Source organism: Magnolia sinica, chromosome 10 (genome assembly GCF_029962835.1).
Source record: "Magnolia sinica isolate HGM2019 chromosome 10, MsV1, whole genome shotgun sequence".
Taxonomy (NCBI): domain Eukaryota; kingdom Viridiplantae; phylum Streptophyta; class Magnoliopsida; order Magnoliales; family Magnoliaceae; genus Magnolia; species Magnolia sinica.
In genome coordinates this window covers 28450049-28471132 of record NC_080582.1, presented here as the reverse complement: position 1 = coordinate 28471132, position 21084 = coordinate 28450049, and the positions used below count along the sequence as shown (strand labels likewise).

General features: G+C 40.5%; 1 protein-coding gene across 16 annotated transcripts; it reads left to right on the top strand.

Moving 5' to 3' along the window:
- Window positions 1-7038, top strand: LOC131258230 (uncharacterized). Of its 16 annotated transcripts, none has more exons than XR_009177996.1 (8): window positions 1-1010; window positions 2445-2868; window positions 3445-3554; window positions 3667-3703; window positions 5513-5558; window positions 5999-6146; window positions 6237-6311; window positions 6387-6551. XR_009177996.1 is itself a non-coding variant. In XM_058259399.1 (8 exons), the coding sequence occupies exons 2-8, from the start codon at window positions 2495-2497 to the stop codon at window positions 6928-6930; spliced, it is 519 nt and encodes a 172-aa protein (XP_058115382.1). In that variant the 5' UTR covers window positions 1-1010; window positions 2445-2494; the 3' UTR covers window positions 6931-7038. The 16 variants fall into 16 exon arrangements, 10 of the variants coding, with proteins under 10 accessions (XP_058115382.1, XP_058115386.1, XP_058115384.1 ...); XM_058259399.1 differs by lacking the exon at window positions 5513-5558 and adding an exon at window positions 6899-7038 and having other exon boundaries at window positions 2445-2535; window positions 5987-6146; window positions 6387-6450; XR_009177997.1 differs by lacking the exon at window positions 3667-3703.
- The last annotated feature ends 14046 nt before the right edge of the window (window positions 7039-21084 follow it).

Genomic DNA, 21084 nt, shown 5'->3' with positions numbered 1-21084 from the left:
AACGGTAATGAACTGTACTCAAGCTACATAAAAATTGCAAATTTAAAACGGCTGGGTTTTTTTTGTTCTGGTACAGCTCATGGCGTTTCAAATTTAAAAGAGTTTTAAACATTAATTTCAAAACGAAAAACAAAAACCTAATATCTCTCCTTCTCACCCGCTCCCTCATTCCCAACCCTCCCTCTCGATCTCTCTCTCACTCCATCACTCTCGATCTCTCTCCCTTTCTCCTACTCGCTCACCCCCAATTCCCTCCCTCTCGATCTCTCTCCCTCTCTCTCTCTCTCCCACTCCATAAACAAAAGGAAACAAAAAGCCTTTTCCTTTTTAACCCTAAAACTCCCATTCAAAAGCATCTTCAACGCCGATTCATTCTAGGATCGGAGGAATTTTTGTTGGAGAATCTCAACAAGAAGCCGAAAAGCTCGCTGAAATCTTTAAAATTCATTACCATAATCAGACTTTTGGGTTTATTTCGGACCTTTTAAAGACCGGAATTGTCGATCCGCGATCCAACTATTGAGGATCTTCTGAAACTCCTTGGAAGGTGCCGAAATTTACTCTCTCAAACATATCTGAAAGAAAAAAGGAATTCTCATTTTTATTTTTTTTGGATTTTCCAGTATTTATGTTGGATATCTACTCGATTTTTTCCCTGACAATCACTGAAAATGTTGACAATTTGGCCATTTTATCGAAAAATCGAAAAAAAAAATCAGCAAAATCTTGCCAGTATCCAGTAGAGATTCGAAAATTTGGGGGTTTTTGGTTTCACTGAGCCAACGATAGTGATATTACTGGAGATCTACCTTACAGACTGATGGTGCTCATGCCAAATGAATTCAATGCCAGAATGCAGGAAAATGGCAGAGAGGATTGGCATAAGATTCAACATATACCCTCAATCGAAATAAAACAGTGAGCTATCAAAGGCTTGTGAATTTGGTTGCTTGTTTCTTCCACCAACGGAAACGCATGGAAGGGCAAATTCAGCATCTCTACAAAAGCGGGTGAGTTTTTCTTTCTTCTTTCAGTTATTTCCCTCATCTTGATTAGCTCTAGGCAATACTGTCTCCTGCAAATCATGCATGTTAGTTGTTGGTGAAAATGCCCCAACCAAGAATGTCTGAGGCCATTACTTCAACTTGTGGGACTTAATCTATATGCGGAATAGGCCCACGGATCTGTCTGTGCATGGGACATGGCAATCAGGGGTTCAGATAGCTTACCTAGCTGAGACGCCGCCATGAAAGCCAGATAAGAACACCAGAATACCAGAATTCCTTTAGAGCTTAGGATCTTCCTCTCCTTCACACCCTTTCTGCAAATTAGTAGATGGGACTCAAATTTCTGCTGTGGTGTAGGATTGGGGACCCAGTTCTCTTTTATATAATCTGTAGAGAGAGAGTTTGAAACCCATCACAACTCTCTCTCCCACGCTCCACATTGTAGCATCCTAGTACAATTCAAATTGCTGTTTGCGTAAGACAGTTATAGCATTCCAACCCCAGTACGCAAGGCTGCGCAGATAGACTACGCAGTGCATCACCTGAAGTGGGGCCCACTGGTCTACTCAATCATCCAGTCCAACTGAATGACAATCCAGACCGTTGATCAGTAAGGCCCACTAAATGAAGTTCTTACACAACTACCTATGAATTGGCCTACATGAATATATGTGAATATATGTGTGATTGGATAAGTGGCATCAGTCGATTGCTCCCTGTTGATAGCGAACTTTTGACCATTTTGGCTTCCAGCTTGAGGGCCACCATTCAAATAGCAAGAATGAGCTTGCCAGTGCTATTTTCGGACTCTTTTCTATCTGGGAAAGGGTCCACTAGAGCAATGGTTATGATCATCTAAGCATGCAGCCACATGGGCCGCTCTTAACATGCACTATCTTTTCTTTGAATGCATAAGGATGTATTGAGATTTGAATATCTCAAGCCTTCACAATCCAACCGCTTTGCATGCCGTCACATGTGCCTAGATTGGAAACAAGTGCAAGATCTTAGCTGTCCATCTTTGTCAACGCGTGGCTCAGTAATCAGTCAGGTGTAGCAGTTGATCTATCAGGTGAGCTATAGTGTGCAAAACAAATGAACAGATAAAACATGTCTATATGCACAGGTGGAATCAGAAAACAGTAGAATGCATCAGGAAACCAATTTTCTTTGGCTAAACACAACTTAGTTTCCTTATGATGTGGAATTTTTGGAGTGCACACCATAATACCTATATACCCAACACGGAAACATGTCTCCGGTGTTCTAGACCATTGACTGGTTGGACAATCACACAGATGGGTCATAGCCCAAAAACAGAGAAATTGAAAAAATAAATAAATAATGCCTTTGGTAATTGGCCGCATTTGTGAAATTCTATCTTCTTTTAGTTTTTGTTGAGAAACTGGCATTTTCAATTTTTGATTTCCGTTGCAGTTTACACTACAACAAATATGGGAATGGGCGCATAGACGATATTTGTGGAAATGACAGTGAGGCAATTGGCATCCCTAAAGCATCACCTCCAGTAGGATCAAGGGACATTTTGGTCTTTTTAAATATATTTGGAATAGATAGGGTTAAAAACATGGATGGTTATATATATATATATATATATATATATATATATGCTTTTCTTGCTTTGAGAATAGTATACAAACAATTTAAAGATTCATGTCATATGTGAGCTTCCCTTTGTTACATGTGCTGCCTAGAATAGAAGAGTGGAGGAATGTTATGATTGTTGGTATAACAGATTGCAGGCTGTTGGATTTTAATGGATGTCAATGCACTATCCTTCATATTTACTTCTTTTGCATCCGTGAAGGAATTTTATCGCTTGGACTTCAAGGAACTAAAGGTGCACCAGAATTGAGAGTCTTTATTCTTGATTTGGTTGCGTCATTTTTACTCAGACCTGAAAGCATATTTAATTTGGTGAAGTGTGCCAAATACCTTTCTTTCAAAGGATGCATCTTATATTTTCTTTGTTTTTAGCTTGCTTTTATATGCTTCCTGGAAACTTTGAACGTATGCTATTGCTATGCATCTAAAAGAATGCAGCCAACAAGTTGATTAATTTTTTCCCTTTAACTTTATTTTGTAAGGTTGTTGAGCATTCATACTTTTACTGGGGGTCATATTCAATCCATCAACAAGTTTCGGTTGGTTGTACCTTTGGTAGATCCTATTGTTTTTTTGAATATCTAGCAGCTTTGGCGGTGTGACATTTGTTTATTCTGGATTTTCCATTTGTCTAGTATATTTAATAATTGTGGTTGTGGTTGTGGTTGGGATTGGATTTTTCATTTTTCTTATTTTTTTGAATAATTCCTTACCAAGTAGAATGTAAAATTTTAAAGTATGTTCATTCTTCCTTAGCTTACTTGTACGAGTATCCTTGAAAATTGATTTTATTTATCATCATTTAGTTAAGGTGGATGGGTACATATGATGTAGACCAAGTGGAACTCACTTATTTGAAGGCCAAGTGGATACTAAGTTTTGTCATGTTATGGAGAAAAGAAGTTCTAAGCCGATTAAACTGTGAGTTTCTTCTAAGATTGATATGTACAGTCACTTGCAAAAATTACCTCATTGTACCTTGAAACAGGCTTGCTCTTCTTTTTTCCTCTTCTTCTATATTTACAAATTGCAGCTGGAAGATCCAAAGGATCAGAGCCTTCCAAGCAAATGTAAGGGGGCTGTTATGGCTTCAATCTTTCAGTATGAGTTCATGATTTGAGTGCAGCTTACCTATTATATATGTATGTATGTATGTATGCGTATGAAATGTAGGGATGTAAGTTGTCATGGTCATGAATAAAATCATTTTTGACTCATTTCTTCTTGGAAATGAAGTGGAAATGAATAAATCCTCTCTACATGTGAAACTGTGGTCCTGTTCTCATCCAAACAATCTGGATATACATTGCATTGGCAGTATTTCTACCTGTAAAAGCCTGGTTTGGGTTGTACCAAAGGTCCAAAACATGTTGTTCCTGAGTTTCACAAACAATCCAATTACCCTTGATTTTGCAGCTGACCAAACTTCAAGGCGAAAAATTAGGCTGATTTCATAGAGCACAAACTGCTACAGTTTTGTTCTGGTCTAGTAGATGGTCAATACTCAACTGCTATTATATCCTTAGTTCTGTGATTTTGCCTATGCTCTTGAGTACCATAAGACACCAATGCCCTTGAATTTCAAAGATGACCACCATTCCCTTTCTTCTCAGCTCTTGGTTTGAGCCAATGGGCTGCATATTTTGTAAAAGGTTGCATGCAACTCTAACATATGTTCTTTATGCTACATGATATTCTGCTAGTTGAGATCCACAACTTACTGATTGTAAATGGATCTAACTTGCAAAATGGGAAAAGGAGACATTGCAAGAATGAGTTAACGGAAGAAGAGAAACTAATCTCATCTTTTATATTAAATTCAATAGGAATTAAAAATGCTAGAGTTATTTATCCATCGAAGTAAACCTAGGCCCTGTTTGGATATGAGGAATCTGTGGAAGAGAATTCATTTTGTAGAAAACTACTGCTGTTTTTTGTTGACACTGTTTGGATTGTAAAAGAGTTTATGTGTAGGTGTGATTGTGGATGTTCTCTGTCAAGTAGCATAATTTTGATATTTACAACCAATGTGGATGTTTCCAACACAATGAAAATGGCCACTTGGTAATATTCTGTAGATCCAATGCAGTTTTGTATTTGACAGTATTTCCTTAGTTTCATTTGTTGAACCTCTTCTTTTACAGGAGAGGCTTATCTGAATTAGAAATACATTTTCTTGAGGAACTATTCAGATTAATTTTTGGCTGCGTGTTCCTTTATACTTTTTTTTTTTGGTAGCATCTTTTTAAGTTTAGAGTCATGAATTCATTATTAGAATATGGGATAACTGTTTCATTTTTCCAGAAATCTGATGAAAACTTTCTGTATGTTGATTAATTTGTGCCATATCTTCAGATTAACCTAGAGACAAAATTGTATAATTCTTTTACAACAAAAATTAAATTTCTCAGATTCCTAACCGTGTCATCTTTCTGGCTGCCACATGACTGATAAATTGAGTGGAAGTTTTCTCAAGTATAATTCTTTTACAGCAAAAATTAAATTTCTCAGATTCCTAAGCTAGTCATCTTTATTTGTATGCATGTTGCATTAAATATTCATGAACGTGTGCATGGATGCAAATGCATGATGTATAGTTGTGAGAAAAATGCACATTTTTCAGGAATTAGTGCATATATTGGTACAGATTCACTGTTGGCAAATCCTTGCATATGCACAATCACACCTACACATAGACGCATGTTGACCTACCTTTGCATATGTGAAAATTGTTTGTTTACATGTATGTAATGCACATTGACAACTATCCTGTAAGTACCATAATTCCACCAATGCCAGCTTTAATTTCTCTAGCTACCGTGTGGAATTATGCTCAATACATATGACGTCCTGATCTCATTTGTTTGATTGTTTTTGAGTCCCGCTTCAATATCTTGAAAATACACTTGATGGATAGACCATTTTGTTAGAAATATCGATATGAATGTAGGCACGTTTGTGCTATAATCTGACTCATGATGCTTAGAGGATAGAAGGCAGGACACCAAGAGGGGACTTTTCTGTTTCTATCAACATGTAACAGATATAGCTGATTGTAGCCCTTATGATACAGAGCCTGTATGATATGGGCATCCAGCTATTGACAACTCTCTTGTGATCTTATTGTATATGAATTTCCAACTTATTAAATATGCATCTATCATAATTCTCTTATCCTTTTGGCATTCTAAGTTAGTTGGGATTCTTCCATGCTTCTCAGTTTCATGTCCTAACCCTGAAACAATTGCATATATGGAGCTCTCGCATTAAACCCAACTCCCACAATTTTGAGAAACTGAAAGAATTTCGCTTCCATTTGCAGCTTTACTAACCAGCCATTTGTAGCCCTTTAGATGTCCCTGTAGATGCCGGATCGCTGTTGCCGGAGTAGAGGTAATCTTGTATGTGAACTTTCACTGTGAAAATATGTTGATGCATTTGTGGAGCAGGCATGGATATGACTACATTGAATTCTTATACAAGGGTGTAAAAGGGTTTGAAGACAAGAAAATGGTAAGTGTCTACTTAACTCAGGCAAATTATGAAGCCTTTTAATCCATCCTTTTTGTATGTTCTGAGCATCGGGGATGGCTCTTGATACAGGTAAATGGGTTCAATTTGACGATGACCATCCAATTCCATAGATGGAGGAAGACATCACAAAGCTCTCGGGTGGAGGTATGATTCCTTGTTTTCTAGATCATTTAGCTTCTTATTCAAGCCCACTTGACATTTTTGTTCATTATGTTTCAGGTGATTGGCACATGGCATACATTTGCATGTATAAAGCTCAAGGAGTTTATATTTAAATTTAATGGTAAGCCTAAGCTAAAGTACTTTTACACAGTCGATCAATGACTTACATTTTGTGTAGATGAGAAAGGAAAAGTATGTGTTGTTGAGGCACTTGGTTTATAATCTGTACAATTTTGTCTTCTTGCCTTCCATAGAAGGGAGATTGAGTTGGAAGGCCACTCCATTAAGTGGCCTTGATTAAATAAACTCTGCTTGATTATATCCAATGATTGAAGTCCCAACTTTGTCATGTTGTAAAATGACATTGTAGTGTCCACAGTTTTTTTTTTTTTTGATCTGCAACAACAACAATAGTCTTTTTTTTTTTTTGGTGCTTAATGAGTGATAAATGCCATTATGTATGTTTCCATTTATTACCTTTAGTATCTGGTAGTGTTATTATCATGTGTTTGATGTTTTTATTAATTGCACATGGTTTATCTGATAAACCTTGTTCATTTTTTTGGCAGACAATAAGCTACATGGCCATGTGATGACTTAACTGATGAGGACCTCTACACTGCTATACAAAATGCTACTGGTCCAAAAGGTGCTTTATTTGTACCCGAGGTGAGATACTTCTATGCTTCATGATTTTTTGCTTAGAAGTTCATATGATTCGTAGAAGTGTCACCTTTTTCTTCTCCATTCATTCTGCTTTCTGTATTCTAATAGCTTACCATTCATTAGTTTTTAACATATTTAGGTGCCATTTGAAGTTCTTGTCTGAAGACAGATAGCTCATTTGTTGGATCCAATCCTTCAGTGTGCAAGGTTCATCTATGATGAATTAATTAAGGTAGGCTGGTTCTGGTAGACACATCTCTATTGTCTATGTAGAGGCTGCTTTCAAGTTCCAATTTTGATGTCATCCTTTTGCTTATTGAACGCTAAACCATCCTTTTCATTTCCAAGAAGGTTTAACCCACCCACAACATAGATATATGCACCGAAACTTGTGCCAATAAAGGGTGTGCTCAAGTGGTACTGGGCAGATATTGGTATAAAGAGGATTGAGAATCTTCTTTGAGGCACATCCATCAAGTAGGCGCGCCACTGTGAACATTACTTTGTTGGTCTTTTCTTTCTTCCTTGAAGATATTGATCATGGCCTTTGTGTTTCGGCAGTTAGAAAAGTGGGAAGCCACAAGGAGACTGCAGGATTCGTGGAATGGGAATATGGATCTCTGCAGGAAACCTTGACTCTCATTTATTTTGTACAGGAATTCAATAACCGTGTTAGAAGGGTTCCAGGTCAGCCCAATTTGGCATCAAGGATTTATTCCTGATGATTGAAGGCATGCCATTTATTCATTACAGCAGGATCTAAATTTTGTTGTATATATTTAGGAGTAAGTAGGTAAGGTGGATATTGTTGCATTTTAAGTGGCATGATATTTGTTTGGATTATTTGATGAAAATGATCACTGAAATCTTCAACGAAATAAAATTGATTGGTTCTTACTTATGCTGCTAGGAAGTCTCTGCTTTCTTGGTTAGGTGCTTTTGCTACAGCTACAGTTACAAGCTCACTTCTCATGCTTGTAGTTCATCAAAATCTGAAACTGTCCTTTGACTCACAATGGAATTTTATTCCTTGATTTTCAAGAAGTCTAACTTTCATCCTATTCAGGTGGTTGCTAAGCTGGATGAATCGTTTATCACTCACTTCTGTCACATCTCTGTTTTTTTGCAGCAGTACTAAGTAACAGGATTCTTGCTGGCTCACAGGTTTTCTGCTTTCACGTAGTGCATGGCAAGATTGTTGTTTCTTGTGCAGCTGATATACTCATATGACTTTATGTCATATTACTTTGGCTCTCTTTAATAGTACTACTGGTAGCTTCAAGAGTTTATGAAGCATATAAAGTGCCACTTGATTTCTAAGTGGTAGGTTGATCTTGAATTGCTCCCATTTGTTGACTTAGGCAACCATTTTAGATTGGTACATTTTAAGGCAGGTCCATGTGGATTAATGTGTTGCCCATTTGAATGACATTGTATGCTTTTCAACAGCCTCTGTAGCATCTTTTGTTCGAGCTGGCAACTGACAGGACGTCTAGCTTATATTTTATTGCTAGGATTCCATTTGGATTGTTGGACAGCCAAATTATTCAAAAATTTCCTTTTACTTCTTAGAATAATTTTGGTCTATTTTCTACTCTCTTCTTAGAACTCTGTTTGCACTTCAGTTGAATAGATGTGTATGCATTTTGTTCTGGAAGTCTTTTAGTCCTGAAAAATGCAAAATTGGCTTTAAGTCCTGAAAAACTCATGTAGAAGTTGTTTACCTGTAATCTGACATAAGCTATCATGTAAAAACTTACGAATTAGATCATATCAATACTTATCATATCAATCCTTCAAGATTACATTAGATGTGTATGCATTTTGTTTGGAAACTCTTGCCAGAAAGTTGATTCTGGAAGTCTTTTAAGTCCTGAAAAATGCAAAATTGGCTTAAAGTCCTGAAAAACTCATGTAGAAGTTGTTTACCTGTAATCTGACATAAGCTATTATGTAAAAACTTATGAATTAGATCATATCAGTACTTATCGTATCAATCCTTTAAGATTCCATTCGCATGAATGATTTTGCATTGTGCAGCTTGCTTCTTTTTGCATACCGAGCAAAAATTCATTGTGTGAAGAGATAGGGCCTTCTAATTCTAAATGGTTGTGATGCTTGTACATAGGTCTGCACCATGAGAGTAGAGAAGTGCCTGAATGAGATAGTGAATATGTTGAACAAGACAGAAGTCGAAAGGAAGCCTGACTTGAAAGGTATGATGGTCTATCCTAGATTTCATGTCTGAAGATCATATAAAGATTGTCTTTTGATTCTTGACCTTCCAGTTGATGATGCTTGCATTTTTGAGTCCATCTACATATAATGGAATGGGCACCTTCTACATATAATATACTCAATCTTTTCTTCTTCTTCTTCTTCTTCTTCTTCTTCTTTTGCTAGGAAAGTGCCTTTCCTTTCTCCCGTCTTCTCTGTTTTTTGAAGAATCTATATCTTTCCTTATAAAGAAAAAATATTATTCTAACAAGAGACTACTTTTTCCATTTACCCTCCAGATTTGAATATGTTTTTTGAAGAAACATGGGAAGATTTGCAGAATCTCAGCTCCCTGCACCTTGAAATACATTTCCCAGCCCCTTTTTGACGGTTTTTTTCGGCAATTCTCCTCACTAAAGTGTCGTTTTTACTAACTGTACTGTTTTGCAGATTGCATTAGTATACAAACTATATTTGATCGTGGTGTTTCTCTTATCTAGAATGTTTATGTTAAATAACTCCGAGACATGGTTTCTTACTTCTTCGGAAACTGGTACATGATAGCACAGCAGGATTACTAGTTTGTGTATGAAGCATTACTTTCCATCTGCTGAATTTTACTTTATTGGCCCCTTGAGTACAAATCTCTCAAGTCTAGGAACTACACCAACCATCTGGTGTTGGAAAGTATTTTGTTGATGGGATTTGTCAAACTAAATTACAAAAATAGTTGTTGCAAAAATACATGGTTTTAGTTTGTGTTTGTATTGTGTTTGCTTATTTGTTGTATCCATTTGATATGTTTTCTTAGTGGGTATAATTTGGATCTCATGATTGGAAAGTTGTTCAATCCGTTAGTGAGTACAAGATTGGCAATGTGGTTTTCTATCCTTGTGCTTTGTTTACTGCTTGTTCAATCTCATGATTCTAGCTTCCCATCTTACCCTTATGTTAGTCATACTCAACGTTTCATGAACTTGACATGCAATGGTCTATGGCCATGGTTCAAATTATTAATTGGTTGAATGAGACATGGGCAAAGTACTTTAATGAGGTTTTATTGGAAGTGTCGAAGATAATTAATTGGTTGAATGTGACATGCAATGGTCTATGGCCATAGAATTCAAAGGTGTGAAAATTTCAGAATGTAGAGGTGTTCATGTTATATATCTTGGCATACTGTATAGAATTTAGATCACACGTGATGCATTTTTTCTTCATTCTATATTACCAAGCTCCAGTTGTAATTGTAGGTTTGTGCCATCAAAGCTCCTGGTTTTGGAGAAGATAGGAGCAAACTTGGAAGAGCTGGTGTGGTTTGTGGTATGTACTGATTCTATATTTTCTGTATATACCTTGACCTTTTTTCTTTTTCTTTTTTTTTCCTTTTCCCTTTAAACTTGTGGTTTTAGTCAGTGAACAATTGTTTTGTTTTCATTTGACCAACCATGATTAGAAGCTTACAATAGCATTCAAAAATGACATTTCTGCATAGTAAGCAAATGAAGAAACATATTACAATATGATCTTTCTTCTATCAATTCTATTAATTGATAATGGATACATCTCTATCCCAGATGTGTATATGATGCATTTGCAGATTACCAGTTGCCGGAACTTCTGAGGACACCTCTACAATCTCTTTGCTTGCAAATTAAGAGTATGCAGCTTGGAAGCATTTCTGAGTTCTTATATAGGGCCTTACAATTGCTTGAACTACTGTTGGTATGTGTAGATTGTGATTTGCTTTTCTTTCTGCTTGCATATTTTCATTGAATCACCTGCATGGCAACTACAGTGCAACCTCAACATTTTTATTTTATTTTTCCAAGGAATTTGTTAGCATTTCCTTAACTTCTCCACTTTTGTTTGCCCCATAGTGCCTGTCTGCATGGCTCATGTTGTAACAGTTACTGAAGGACATTTATCTTGCAGGTCCAAAATGTTGTTGAATATCCTAAAATCATTGGGGCTTTTTAGATGAGAATGAAAATCTTACTCGCACATGTTCTGCCCCGTGTACATTAATGCTTTGTTACTCAACATTGTATATATTTTTAGATAAATGAACTTGTTGCAGTCTTAAGACGAGCATACCTCTCTGCTTATGTTTTTCTTTGGATTAATCTCTATTTTGATGGAATGCAATAAACTTTTGTTAATTTATTTCCCTTAACCCTAAATTTCGTGTGTTTTATCAGGGCTTGAAATTGTTCCTAAAATTTCGTCCTAAAATTTGACAGTTGGCGACATTAAGAATGGTTTAAAACCGTTCCTAAAATTTTGTTCCTAAAAATGTGCCCGTTGGCACTAGAACAGTTTAGAACCGTTCCTAAAATTCCGTTTCTAAAATTTGAAACGGTACCCAAAACGATTATGAATCGTTCCTGTATTTTTGCGACACCTTCATAAATGACGATTTTGGTGTAATGCTAACATCTCATCTCTACATTCCCATTTCCTCAACCCTTTTCCCTATCTCCCTCTCTCCTCAACCCAAACCCAAACCCTCCTCTCCCAACATCCTCACTGTCCGCATGTCCTGGGATGGCGCTCTCTCCTTTGTTCGATTGATAGTCCAAGGTAAAAATCTCAAGGTAAATTCTCTCTCTCTCTCTCTTCAAAAAACTCAGGTAAAAATCTCACCCGAAATCCGTTGCCATTTTCTCGATAATTACAGCTCATGGAAGCAGTAAAACGCAACATCGAAGATAAGGTCAGGAAGGCCGTACAGAAGCACAACCAACTCGTCAAAGAAGTAGATGTCCAGCTATCTGTTTGCAGCGGTGAGATCGGGAAAGGCCCGAAACTCCGCAGGTGCGAGGTGTGTGGAATTGTAACACCCTGAAAATCGAGGGTCGAGCAGAAGCTCGGCTCCCGAGTTCCAACGCCTCACTTATGCAACATAGATAATGATGATTACATGTTGTCCGTATTAGTGCATTAAACATGAGTGGGATTATACCAAAACAGCATATCATACTCCAGAGATAGTTAATTTACGCAAGCGGAAGACTGTGATAAGTATATAAAGCATATAAGTGATTGTAAGTCTCCAGAGCATGAACATGATACCAGGTTAAATAGTTACATGTATAATTCTAAAATATACAAAATAATGAAGTGTAATGTCCTCTATCCATATCCCTGTAGCCCCGATGCGCAACTCCAGGTCTACATAGACCCACCAGAAAGTTGCATGTAGGAGAACTCCTCATCATCGTAAATGTCAGGCTCCGCTTCATAAGCATTGCCACCATCTGCAACTAAAATAGAGTCTGATTGGTGTTTTAAAACATCGTCCCAGAGTGGGAGTGAGTGATCAACTTAGTGGAGATATAAGGCAAAGGTTAACATGTTATCAATTCAGTCAAACAGTAATGACAAAGCAATACAACAAGCATTCCTAAGTACTCTGTTTAATGCAAGGATGATATGTATTAATGATGTATGCTCTCGCCTGCACTCCCTCTCATGATCGCGACATGCACTGTTTAATGGCAGACACTCAATCACCACTGTTTCCTGCCAGGTGGGCCACCAGAGTCCCACATACGGCTGATTTTTGGGGTGGCCCACTAGTCCGAGGGGACCCATCAAATGCATGGTGTTGATGGTCAATACACATCATGGTGGGACCCACGGCTGGGACCGTGGGTCCCTTGCTGTCCGTCCATCAATGGCGCAGCAGGCGCTGCCAGCGCGACCTCTGGCAGCAGCAATGTCCTGCTGCATATATTTTATTTATTTATTTTTTAATTTACCAAGGTTTTTCCATGGTGGGGCCCACATTGGCCGGATACCGTCCAAAAGAGGCCAATATCCAGTATGATCCCATGGCCCGATACCATCCAAAAGAGACCTACTCACTAGTTCAGCATAGTTGGTTATGCTAGCGCAACACATCTTCAAGCGTATCTTGGGTCACAGATCCTCAGAAAATTGCCACATTCACATCAGCTGGTCTGCTAATATCAGGGGAGTATATCTGGCCAGTTTCATGAACCTGTTCTCGTACTCTGCCACTATCATCCCTCCCTGACGGAGGTGAAGAAATTCACTCTCATTCTCATTACGATACGTGAGGGAAAAGTACTTCTCATGGAAGCGTGTCTTAAATGCTTCCCACATCCATACATAGCCAACAGCCACAGTCCGAAGGACGCTATCCCACCAGAGACTGGCTTCCTTCTCGAACATGTATGTGATCAGCTCAACCTGCTCTGCCTCAGTGCAGTGCAGCGGCCTTAACATCTTAGAGATGCGGTCAAGCTAATACTCGGCCTCCTCGAGTCTATAAGTACCCGCAACAGTAGGAGGTCGGAAACACTGAAATCACTCGAATAAGCCGCTGGCACTCATATTTCTAGCAGGCTGCACTGGTGGTGCAAGCGGGGCCGTGTGCATGTTCTGGGCAAATGACCCCCGCAATGGTGGCCAAAAACTGTTGCTGCTGCATCAAGAGCATCATTTACTCCAACCTATCAAGAGGAGGAGCTGACTGTGATACGGGAGGCGTCGAGGTAGACACACGGTTTTTCTCAGGAACTGGTGGTGCAACAGGTGTCGGCCCATTAGTAAGGCCAGTGGCCGGCTAAGAATCCGGCATAGTCTCGTGATCCGAGCCCAAATTGGGGTCCGTATGGCTATCGCTGAGGGGAGGTGCCCCATCAATCGAGTCGCCAAGTGTAAGACGTGCCGTACTCCGTGTGGCCTTAGGTGGCATCCCCTATATACAACATAGGGTGTGACCCGTGTCAGATTCAGCATAAGAACATACACTCATTCACATTCCAAACCAGAAGAAACTTCATGCATTTCATTTACCAAAATCGTCACAATACATGAGATATAGTTTCACATGAGTCATGACAGAAGATGCATGTGAGCTAATTTTCCAAAGCTTTAAACACTAAACATACTAACAACCAAACAAGTCTACTAAGGCTAGTACAAAGGAAGACTAACAGCAAAGCAAACTAAGAGACGACTACACATGTGACTGGTCGTTTGAATCTGATGATGGTGGAGGAGCACCCTTGTCCTGTAGACAGCACAGGATAACTTTCAAGGTGCGAGACACTTTCTTGAATTTTTGTTTCACGAAGGCCCGGGTCTCATTGACCTCCTGTCGCAAGGCGACCTGGCCCTCCTCAAGCTGCGCCAAATGGGTTTTGATAGCAGCCCGATCACTGTCACGCTCCTGTATAGCAAGAGGAGAGCCCCCATCTGAGTCTTGGGCCTCCTCTTCTTCTTCTTGATCTCCCCCTTCACCACTGCCCTCATCTTTGCTGCCTTCCTCACCACTTCCTTCTTCTTCGTCGCCACACTCTTCCTCACCTTCACCTTCCTCGGCATCATCACTTTCTTCTTTTGTATCATCACTCTACCCCTTAAGGTGGGCTTGGCGTCGCCTTTGGCCAATGCCCATGTTGTCAAGCGTGTTTTTGCTAATAATGTGGATCGGGGCGACGTCCTCCATTTGGAGTTGGAAACAATAGTGGTGGGCAATTTTGCAAATCAATTGACCAAAAGGGAGCGAGGAGCTTTCTCTCTCAGACCGCACAGTGTAGATTATCTGGGATAGGACGAGTAGGCAGGCATACTTTCTCTCCTTGCCCGATTCTGAACAAGAAATCCACCATGAATCTTGTGCATTCGATGCGGTTACTCCACCTAGGATACACGTTATACGTGAATATGTGATGGAGCAGGCGGAAGTCGGCCATCATCTTGGACGAAGTGAGGCTATTTCCATGCCTCCAACACTCGAGTCGGCCGCATAGGAAATGTGTGCGAAGTCTTTGCCCTCGCTCACTAGCGAGGTTCTTCTCATTGGCGTGTACCACACCTCTTTCAACTCCCATAATGCGGGCAATCTCGTCCACACCAACTATGATCTCCTGCCTTCCCAGAGGGATAGTAAACTGGAGAGGCTTCAATAGTGGATTCCGAATGAGGGGGTAAAAGGTGTGCACGGTGTGTTCACTCGCATGAGTGTTCCCTTCAAATATGGGACCCCACCCATTATCCAGGAGAAAATCGATGGATGGATACATCCCAAACATCTTCTCATCGACATGTGCCTCAAATACGACCTTGCGGTTGCAGAACTTACAAAGGTCGACCTTCGGCAATAGCGATCTCTCCAACAGAATCTGAGGATCGAGGTCCCGCTTGGACCTCCGTTCACGCTCGGCACTCGTACTGGCTTCGGCGTCCGCCCTCCTCGTTGTACGGTGTGGTTGGCTCGGCCCAGCCTCATCCGGGGCCGCTCTCTTCTTTCCCATGAGAGAAAGGAGCGTAGAGATCGAGAAGATGTTGGCGACAACCTCGAAGAAAGCCATTGGAAGTGTAGGAAACTTGAGAAATGAGATGGGTATGTAGATTTTGAGATTTTGAGACACAAAGATGTGTTTGTGTACTCAAATGGGAAGAAACAAGGAAGATGGAAGGTGGTAATAGATGGGTTTTTTGAGGGAAATGGTAGAGATGATGTAAAGTATGGAAGAAGATGGAAGATTGATGTGAAAAGTAGAAGAAGGTGGTGTCTTGAATGTATGGAAGGGGGTTTGAGAGAGAAATGGAGGGTTTTTGGAGGGTTTAGAAGGCTAGGAATTGTGTGAAATAGCAAAAGGGGAGGTGCGGGGGGTCAAATAGAGGCCCCACACGTGTGACATGGCCCACCTGACCAGGCAGTGGGCAGTGTGCCGCCGACCGGGTAGTGCCGCCACCCATACTCTGGTCCGATCGCGGTGGCTCTGCCTGGGGCCGGTGTCCACCCTTCCCCTGGGGTGCCGAAAACATGTAGGACCCCCCTTGGGTCCCTCTGTAAATTACGGTGTGGCCCCCATAATGGTTTGAGGTACTTTCGGACTATAACTCGTACACATTCACGCTTTTGGTGTGTCTTGAGCGTGGGATTCGCTGAATTACCGCCCAAACCCATCAATTGACGGTCTAGGATGGGGTTGGGATCATTTTATATCATCTTATACGCGTAAGGGATGAAATTCAACGGTCGGTTTCACCTGTCGGCGAAACTGGGAAGCGTACGACTGTTTCTACGTTGTATCGCTCCCTCCTAGATCAAAGTACATCAGTGTGCGTCATGTTATCATAACCCAGGTCCAGTTTAATCTAAATCATGCTTTGATACCAACTTGTAACGCCCTGAAAATCAGAGGTCGAGTAGAAGCTCGGCTCCCGAGTTCTAACGCATCACTTATGCAACATAGATAATGATGATTAAATGTTATCCGTATTAGTGCATTAAACATGAGTGAGATTATACCAAAACAACATATCATACTATAGAGACAGTTAATTTACGCAAGAGGAAGACTGTGATAAGTATATAAAGCATATAAGTGATTGTAAGTCTCCAGAGCATGAACTTGATACCGGGTTAAATAGTTACATGTATAATTCCAAAATATACAAAATGATGAAGTGTAATGTCCTCTATCCATATCCCTGTAGCCCCGATGCACAACTCCAGGTCTACATAGACCCATCAGAAAGTTGCATGTAGGAGAACTCATCATCATCGTAAAAGTCAGGCTCCACTTCATAAGCATTACCATCATCTGCAACTAAAACAAAGTCTGGTTGGTATTTTAAAACACCGTCCCAAAGTGGGAGTGAGTGATCAACTTAGTAGAGCTATAAGGCAAAGGTTAACATGTTATCAATTTAGTCAAGCAGTAATGACAAAGCAATATAACAAGCATTCCTAAGTACTCTGATTAATGCAAGGATGATATGTATTAATGATGTATGCCCTCGCCTGCACTCCCTCTGCGACATCATCTCACGATCACGGCATGCACCCCTTCCTCTATGCTCAACTCCAACGCCGAAGGCACATGCAAATGCGATGCATGTACATGATTAGCCAAGTTCTTAATTAGTCTTATTCATACAGCAGGTTGGGAAGCTAAGGCACCTCCCTTTATATCATTGACCCAAATAATGATCCATCTAGGGTTGTTAATCCTAGTTAATCTCATACGATAGTAGTTTTAGGTCGTTACAAGGAGGCTCGTCACCGTCAGTGCAGGCCTAGTTTATACTCGAAGTAACTACGGAAAGGCTCGTCACCTTAGCGTAGTCCTAGTATATACTCGATGTCACTACGAGAGGCTCGTCACCTAATCGTAGGCCAACAGCTCGAATACAGTGTCTCATACCACTGTATTCGGATCACAAGTTTGGTTTGCTCACTGGACACTACGGGGAGGCTCGTTGCCCCAGCGTAGGCCGACAGCTCGACCACGATGTCCCATACCACTATACTTAGCTCATGAGTCTTAGCGGATCGAGGTACCAAGGTTAAACGGGCTTTACATTAGTAAGTTGGTACCTTAGATTCAAGCAGTAGCGTCCATACATAGTGAACATACATTAGGCCAATCGGGTTACTTGACAAGCTCGACTGGTATGAGCGCACGTTGAATTAATCGACATGGAGCGCGTAAGCACTCCTCGTGGCCTAACCACTGTCGATAATCACCGTACGACTCGGATTTATCGAATGTATACGTCGTGGCTAAAACAGTTCGACCACCGATCGTAAACCGTTACCGATTGCCTGGACTACATCATGGCCCCAATCACACTCCAAAACAATAGCATTCACATGTGATAGTTAAAGACAACATGTGACAACCAATCCAAATATAAATCTCATTTGAGCATTTTAACAAGCACAGTGTGCATGTTAACATACATAGGCATTTCATCCATAAATCACGTAATAGTAAGATATGTTACATAAAGGAAACTATAATTATACATAAGGGAATTGAGAATCCTATCTCAACGCCCTCATCAAATATATTACAATAAGCATTTTCTCATTTAGGCATTTTATCAAACACTTAGCCTACACTTATCAACATACCTGTAATATATTAGTTAAAACACATATTATAACAAATCCTTCCACATAGGAGTTGTCACACATACAACAATCATGTATTCCCAATCAAAAATCATGGCAAGCACAAATTATAATTCCATACTCATTCAAACATTTCAACAAATACATGGAATGCATTTAAAATCAACATAGTTTACATATATGTATAATATACGGAAAACATCGTATATAAGCATATGTGATAGCAATCAAATCAGACATAAATCATTGCTGACATTGAAAGCCTTAAAAACCATAACCTAAACATTTATAGTCCGCACCTTCCATCGGTAAACTCGTATCGAGCTCAGTTTGAACAATACGTCTCTCTCTACGGCACAACGGCTACCTATAACATGAAATAGGTTAATTATTTCACCATTTACTCTAGCTGGATACCTAAAACAGATTAAGGTTAGGATTTCTTACCCAACAATGGAGTCGAAATTGCTGGAATAACGATACGGGTAGGATGATTTGGCACGTGGAGCGGTGGGATCGAATCCCAGGAACTCTCTCTCACTTTCTCTCACTTCTCCTCACTCTTTCCTTCTCTTTTTCCTCTCTTCTCTCTCCTAGGGTTTGAAATTCGTATGGAATGAGAGAGGGGTGGGTTTAGGTCCTTATATAGGCCCAGAACTGATAAAAATGGCCCCAGGGCTATGGTATACTTAGGTTATATCCACAGAGTGGCTGTTTCGGTCCAACGGATCTCATCTGGAGGCCCATTTCCTACATACGATCTAGGGAAAGTTCCCTGACATTGGATATAGGTCAGGTTAAGTTTTCGATCTGATCGGATTTACAAATCGACTGCGGAGGTCCAGTTTCAATTCAACGGTCACCAGTACTCGATCAAAGCCACAAGTGCACTGACATATGTTGGAAATTTTTCCTGTTCTGAGGGTGTAATTGGGTCAGAATCTGACGGTCTGAACCCTTAAATTTGGCCTGCAAGTGAATGGCCTAAATCACTTAAGTTTGAGTTCATTTCCTAAAGATATTCGCGCTTCTCACACACTCCGCTCCGGGCTCAAGTTGTGCGTTTTTGGAGACTACTGGGACTTGATTTCTGAGATGGTTGTCAAGCCCAATAAGGTGGTCATAATTGTATAGTTTCACATTAATTGGACTTTCGACGCACGGTTCAGGTCCGATACGAAGTTTCAATGTACTCCCGAGAGTAACTGGGTTTTGAGATTGGTCCTACGTTTTTAGGTAATGTAGGGTTAACGATTCTACTAGTTTTGGGTCTTACAGATCGTATAGAAAGTGGTTCAAGCTAATATACCGATTAATTTTCTTCAGTACTTAAATTACTTTTCGTCTAATTTCTAAAGGATTCGGTCCTTAGTGATTTTTGTCTAAGGTGGTACTCAGGTTTTTGTACGGATTTTTCCGAGACGTTACGATCTACCCCCCTTAAAGAAAAATTTCATCCTCGAAATTAGTACATTTTCATACTCCTCGAGAATCTGAGGGTAGTTCTTGCGAACCTCAGCTTCTGCTTCCCAAGTAGCCTCTTCCTCGATGTGGTGCCTCTACAGTACCTTCACAAGTGGAATCACTTTACCGCGCAGCACCTGATTCTTCCTATCTAAGATACGCGTCGGTCGCAGTACATAAGTAGCATCCTCACTCAACTGTACCTGCTCCCATTTGATAATGTGGGAAGGGTCGGGAACGTATTTCTTCAGCATAGATACGTGAAATACGTTATGCACGCCTATGAGCTGTGTGGGCAAAACAAGGCAGTAAGTAACCACACCCACTCGATCTAGTATTTGGAATGGGCTAATGAATCTCGGTGTGAGCTTTCCCTTCTTCCAAACCGAAGGACTCCCTTCATGGGAAAAACTTTCAGGAACACATGGTCCCCAACCTCGAACTCTAGCGGTCGCCGCTTTGTATCGGTGTAGCTCTTTTGTCTGCTCTGTGCTACTGAAAGTCGACGCCTGATAATGTCGATCTTCTCAAAGGTCACCTGTACTAACTCGGGGCCAATCAAACTCTTCTTGCCAACCTCTGCCCATCAATGTGGTGCTCTACACGGACGCCCATACAGTGCTTCATAGGGAACCATGCCAATACTCGCCTGAAAGCTGTTGTTATACGCGAACTCTGCATAAAGAAGACAATTATCCCAACTGTCTTTGAAATCTAGCACACATGCTCGCAGCATATCTTTCAACACCTGATTTACCCGTTCCATCTGTGGGTGCAGCGCGGTACTAAACTTCAGTTTCACACCCATTGCTTCATGGATACAAGTCCAAAAGATAAATGTGAATCGCGTGTCTCAATCTGACATGATCTCCAAAGGAACTCCATGCAGACGTACTATCTCCTTAATGTACAGCCTGACCAAATCATCTGTAGAGTTCGAAACTCTAATCGGGAGAAAATGAGCCGATTTCGTCAACTGGTCCACAATCACCCATATGGAGTCATGTCCCTTGTCTTCGATAACCCCGAAATGAAATCCATAGAGATGAAATCCCACTTCCATTCTGCTATGGGCATGGGCTGAAGCAGTCCATGAGGTCGGCGATGCTCTACCTTAACCTGCTGGCACGTGAGACAACGGGACACATAATCTGCTATGTGGGCCTTCATATTGTCCCATTAGTACGACCTCTTCATTTCTCGATACATCTTCGTACTACAAGGATGCATCGCCATCTTTGAATTGTGAGCAGCTTCGAGAACTTCCTTTCTCAAGTCATGAAGATTTGGGACGCATAGGCAGCCACGATAATGTAAACCCCCATCCGTACCAACTCTCCATTCAGAGTTTGCATCGTCACTGGCTCGCTTCCCCAACTCTACTAACCACTCATCTTCCTTCTGAGCCACAATGATTCGGTCGTCAATAAGTGGCTGTACACGAATATGTGCGACACTCTCGAACGGCTCCTCTACCGTAAACTTCTGCTCAAAGTCTCGCAC

Bases quoted from the DNA above. Each gene is read 5' to 3' on its own strand.
- LOC131258230 (XM_058259396.1), top strand. From the start codon at position 2,495: ATGACAGTGAGGCAATTGGCATCCCTAAAGCATCACCTCCA. The intron at 3,555-3,666 runs GTGAGTTTCTTC...TACAAATTGCAG, and splicing joins AGTTCTAAGCCGATTAAACT to CTGGAAGATCCAAAGGATCA. The intron at 3,704-5,986 runs GTAAGGGGGCTG...GTAGCCCTTTAG, and splicing joins TCAGAGCCTTCCAAGCAAAT to ATGTCCCTGTAGATGCCGGA.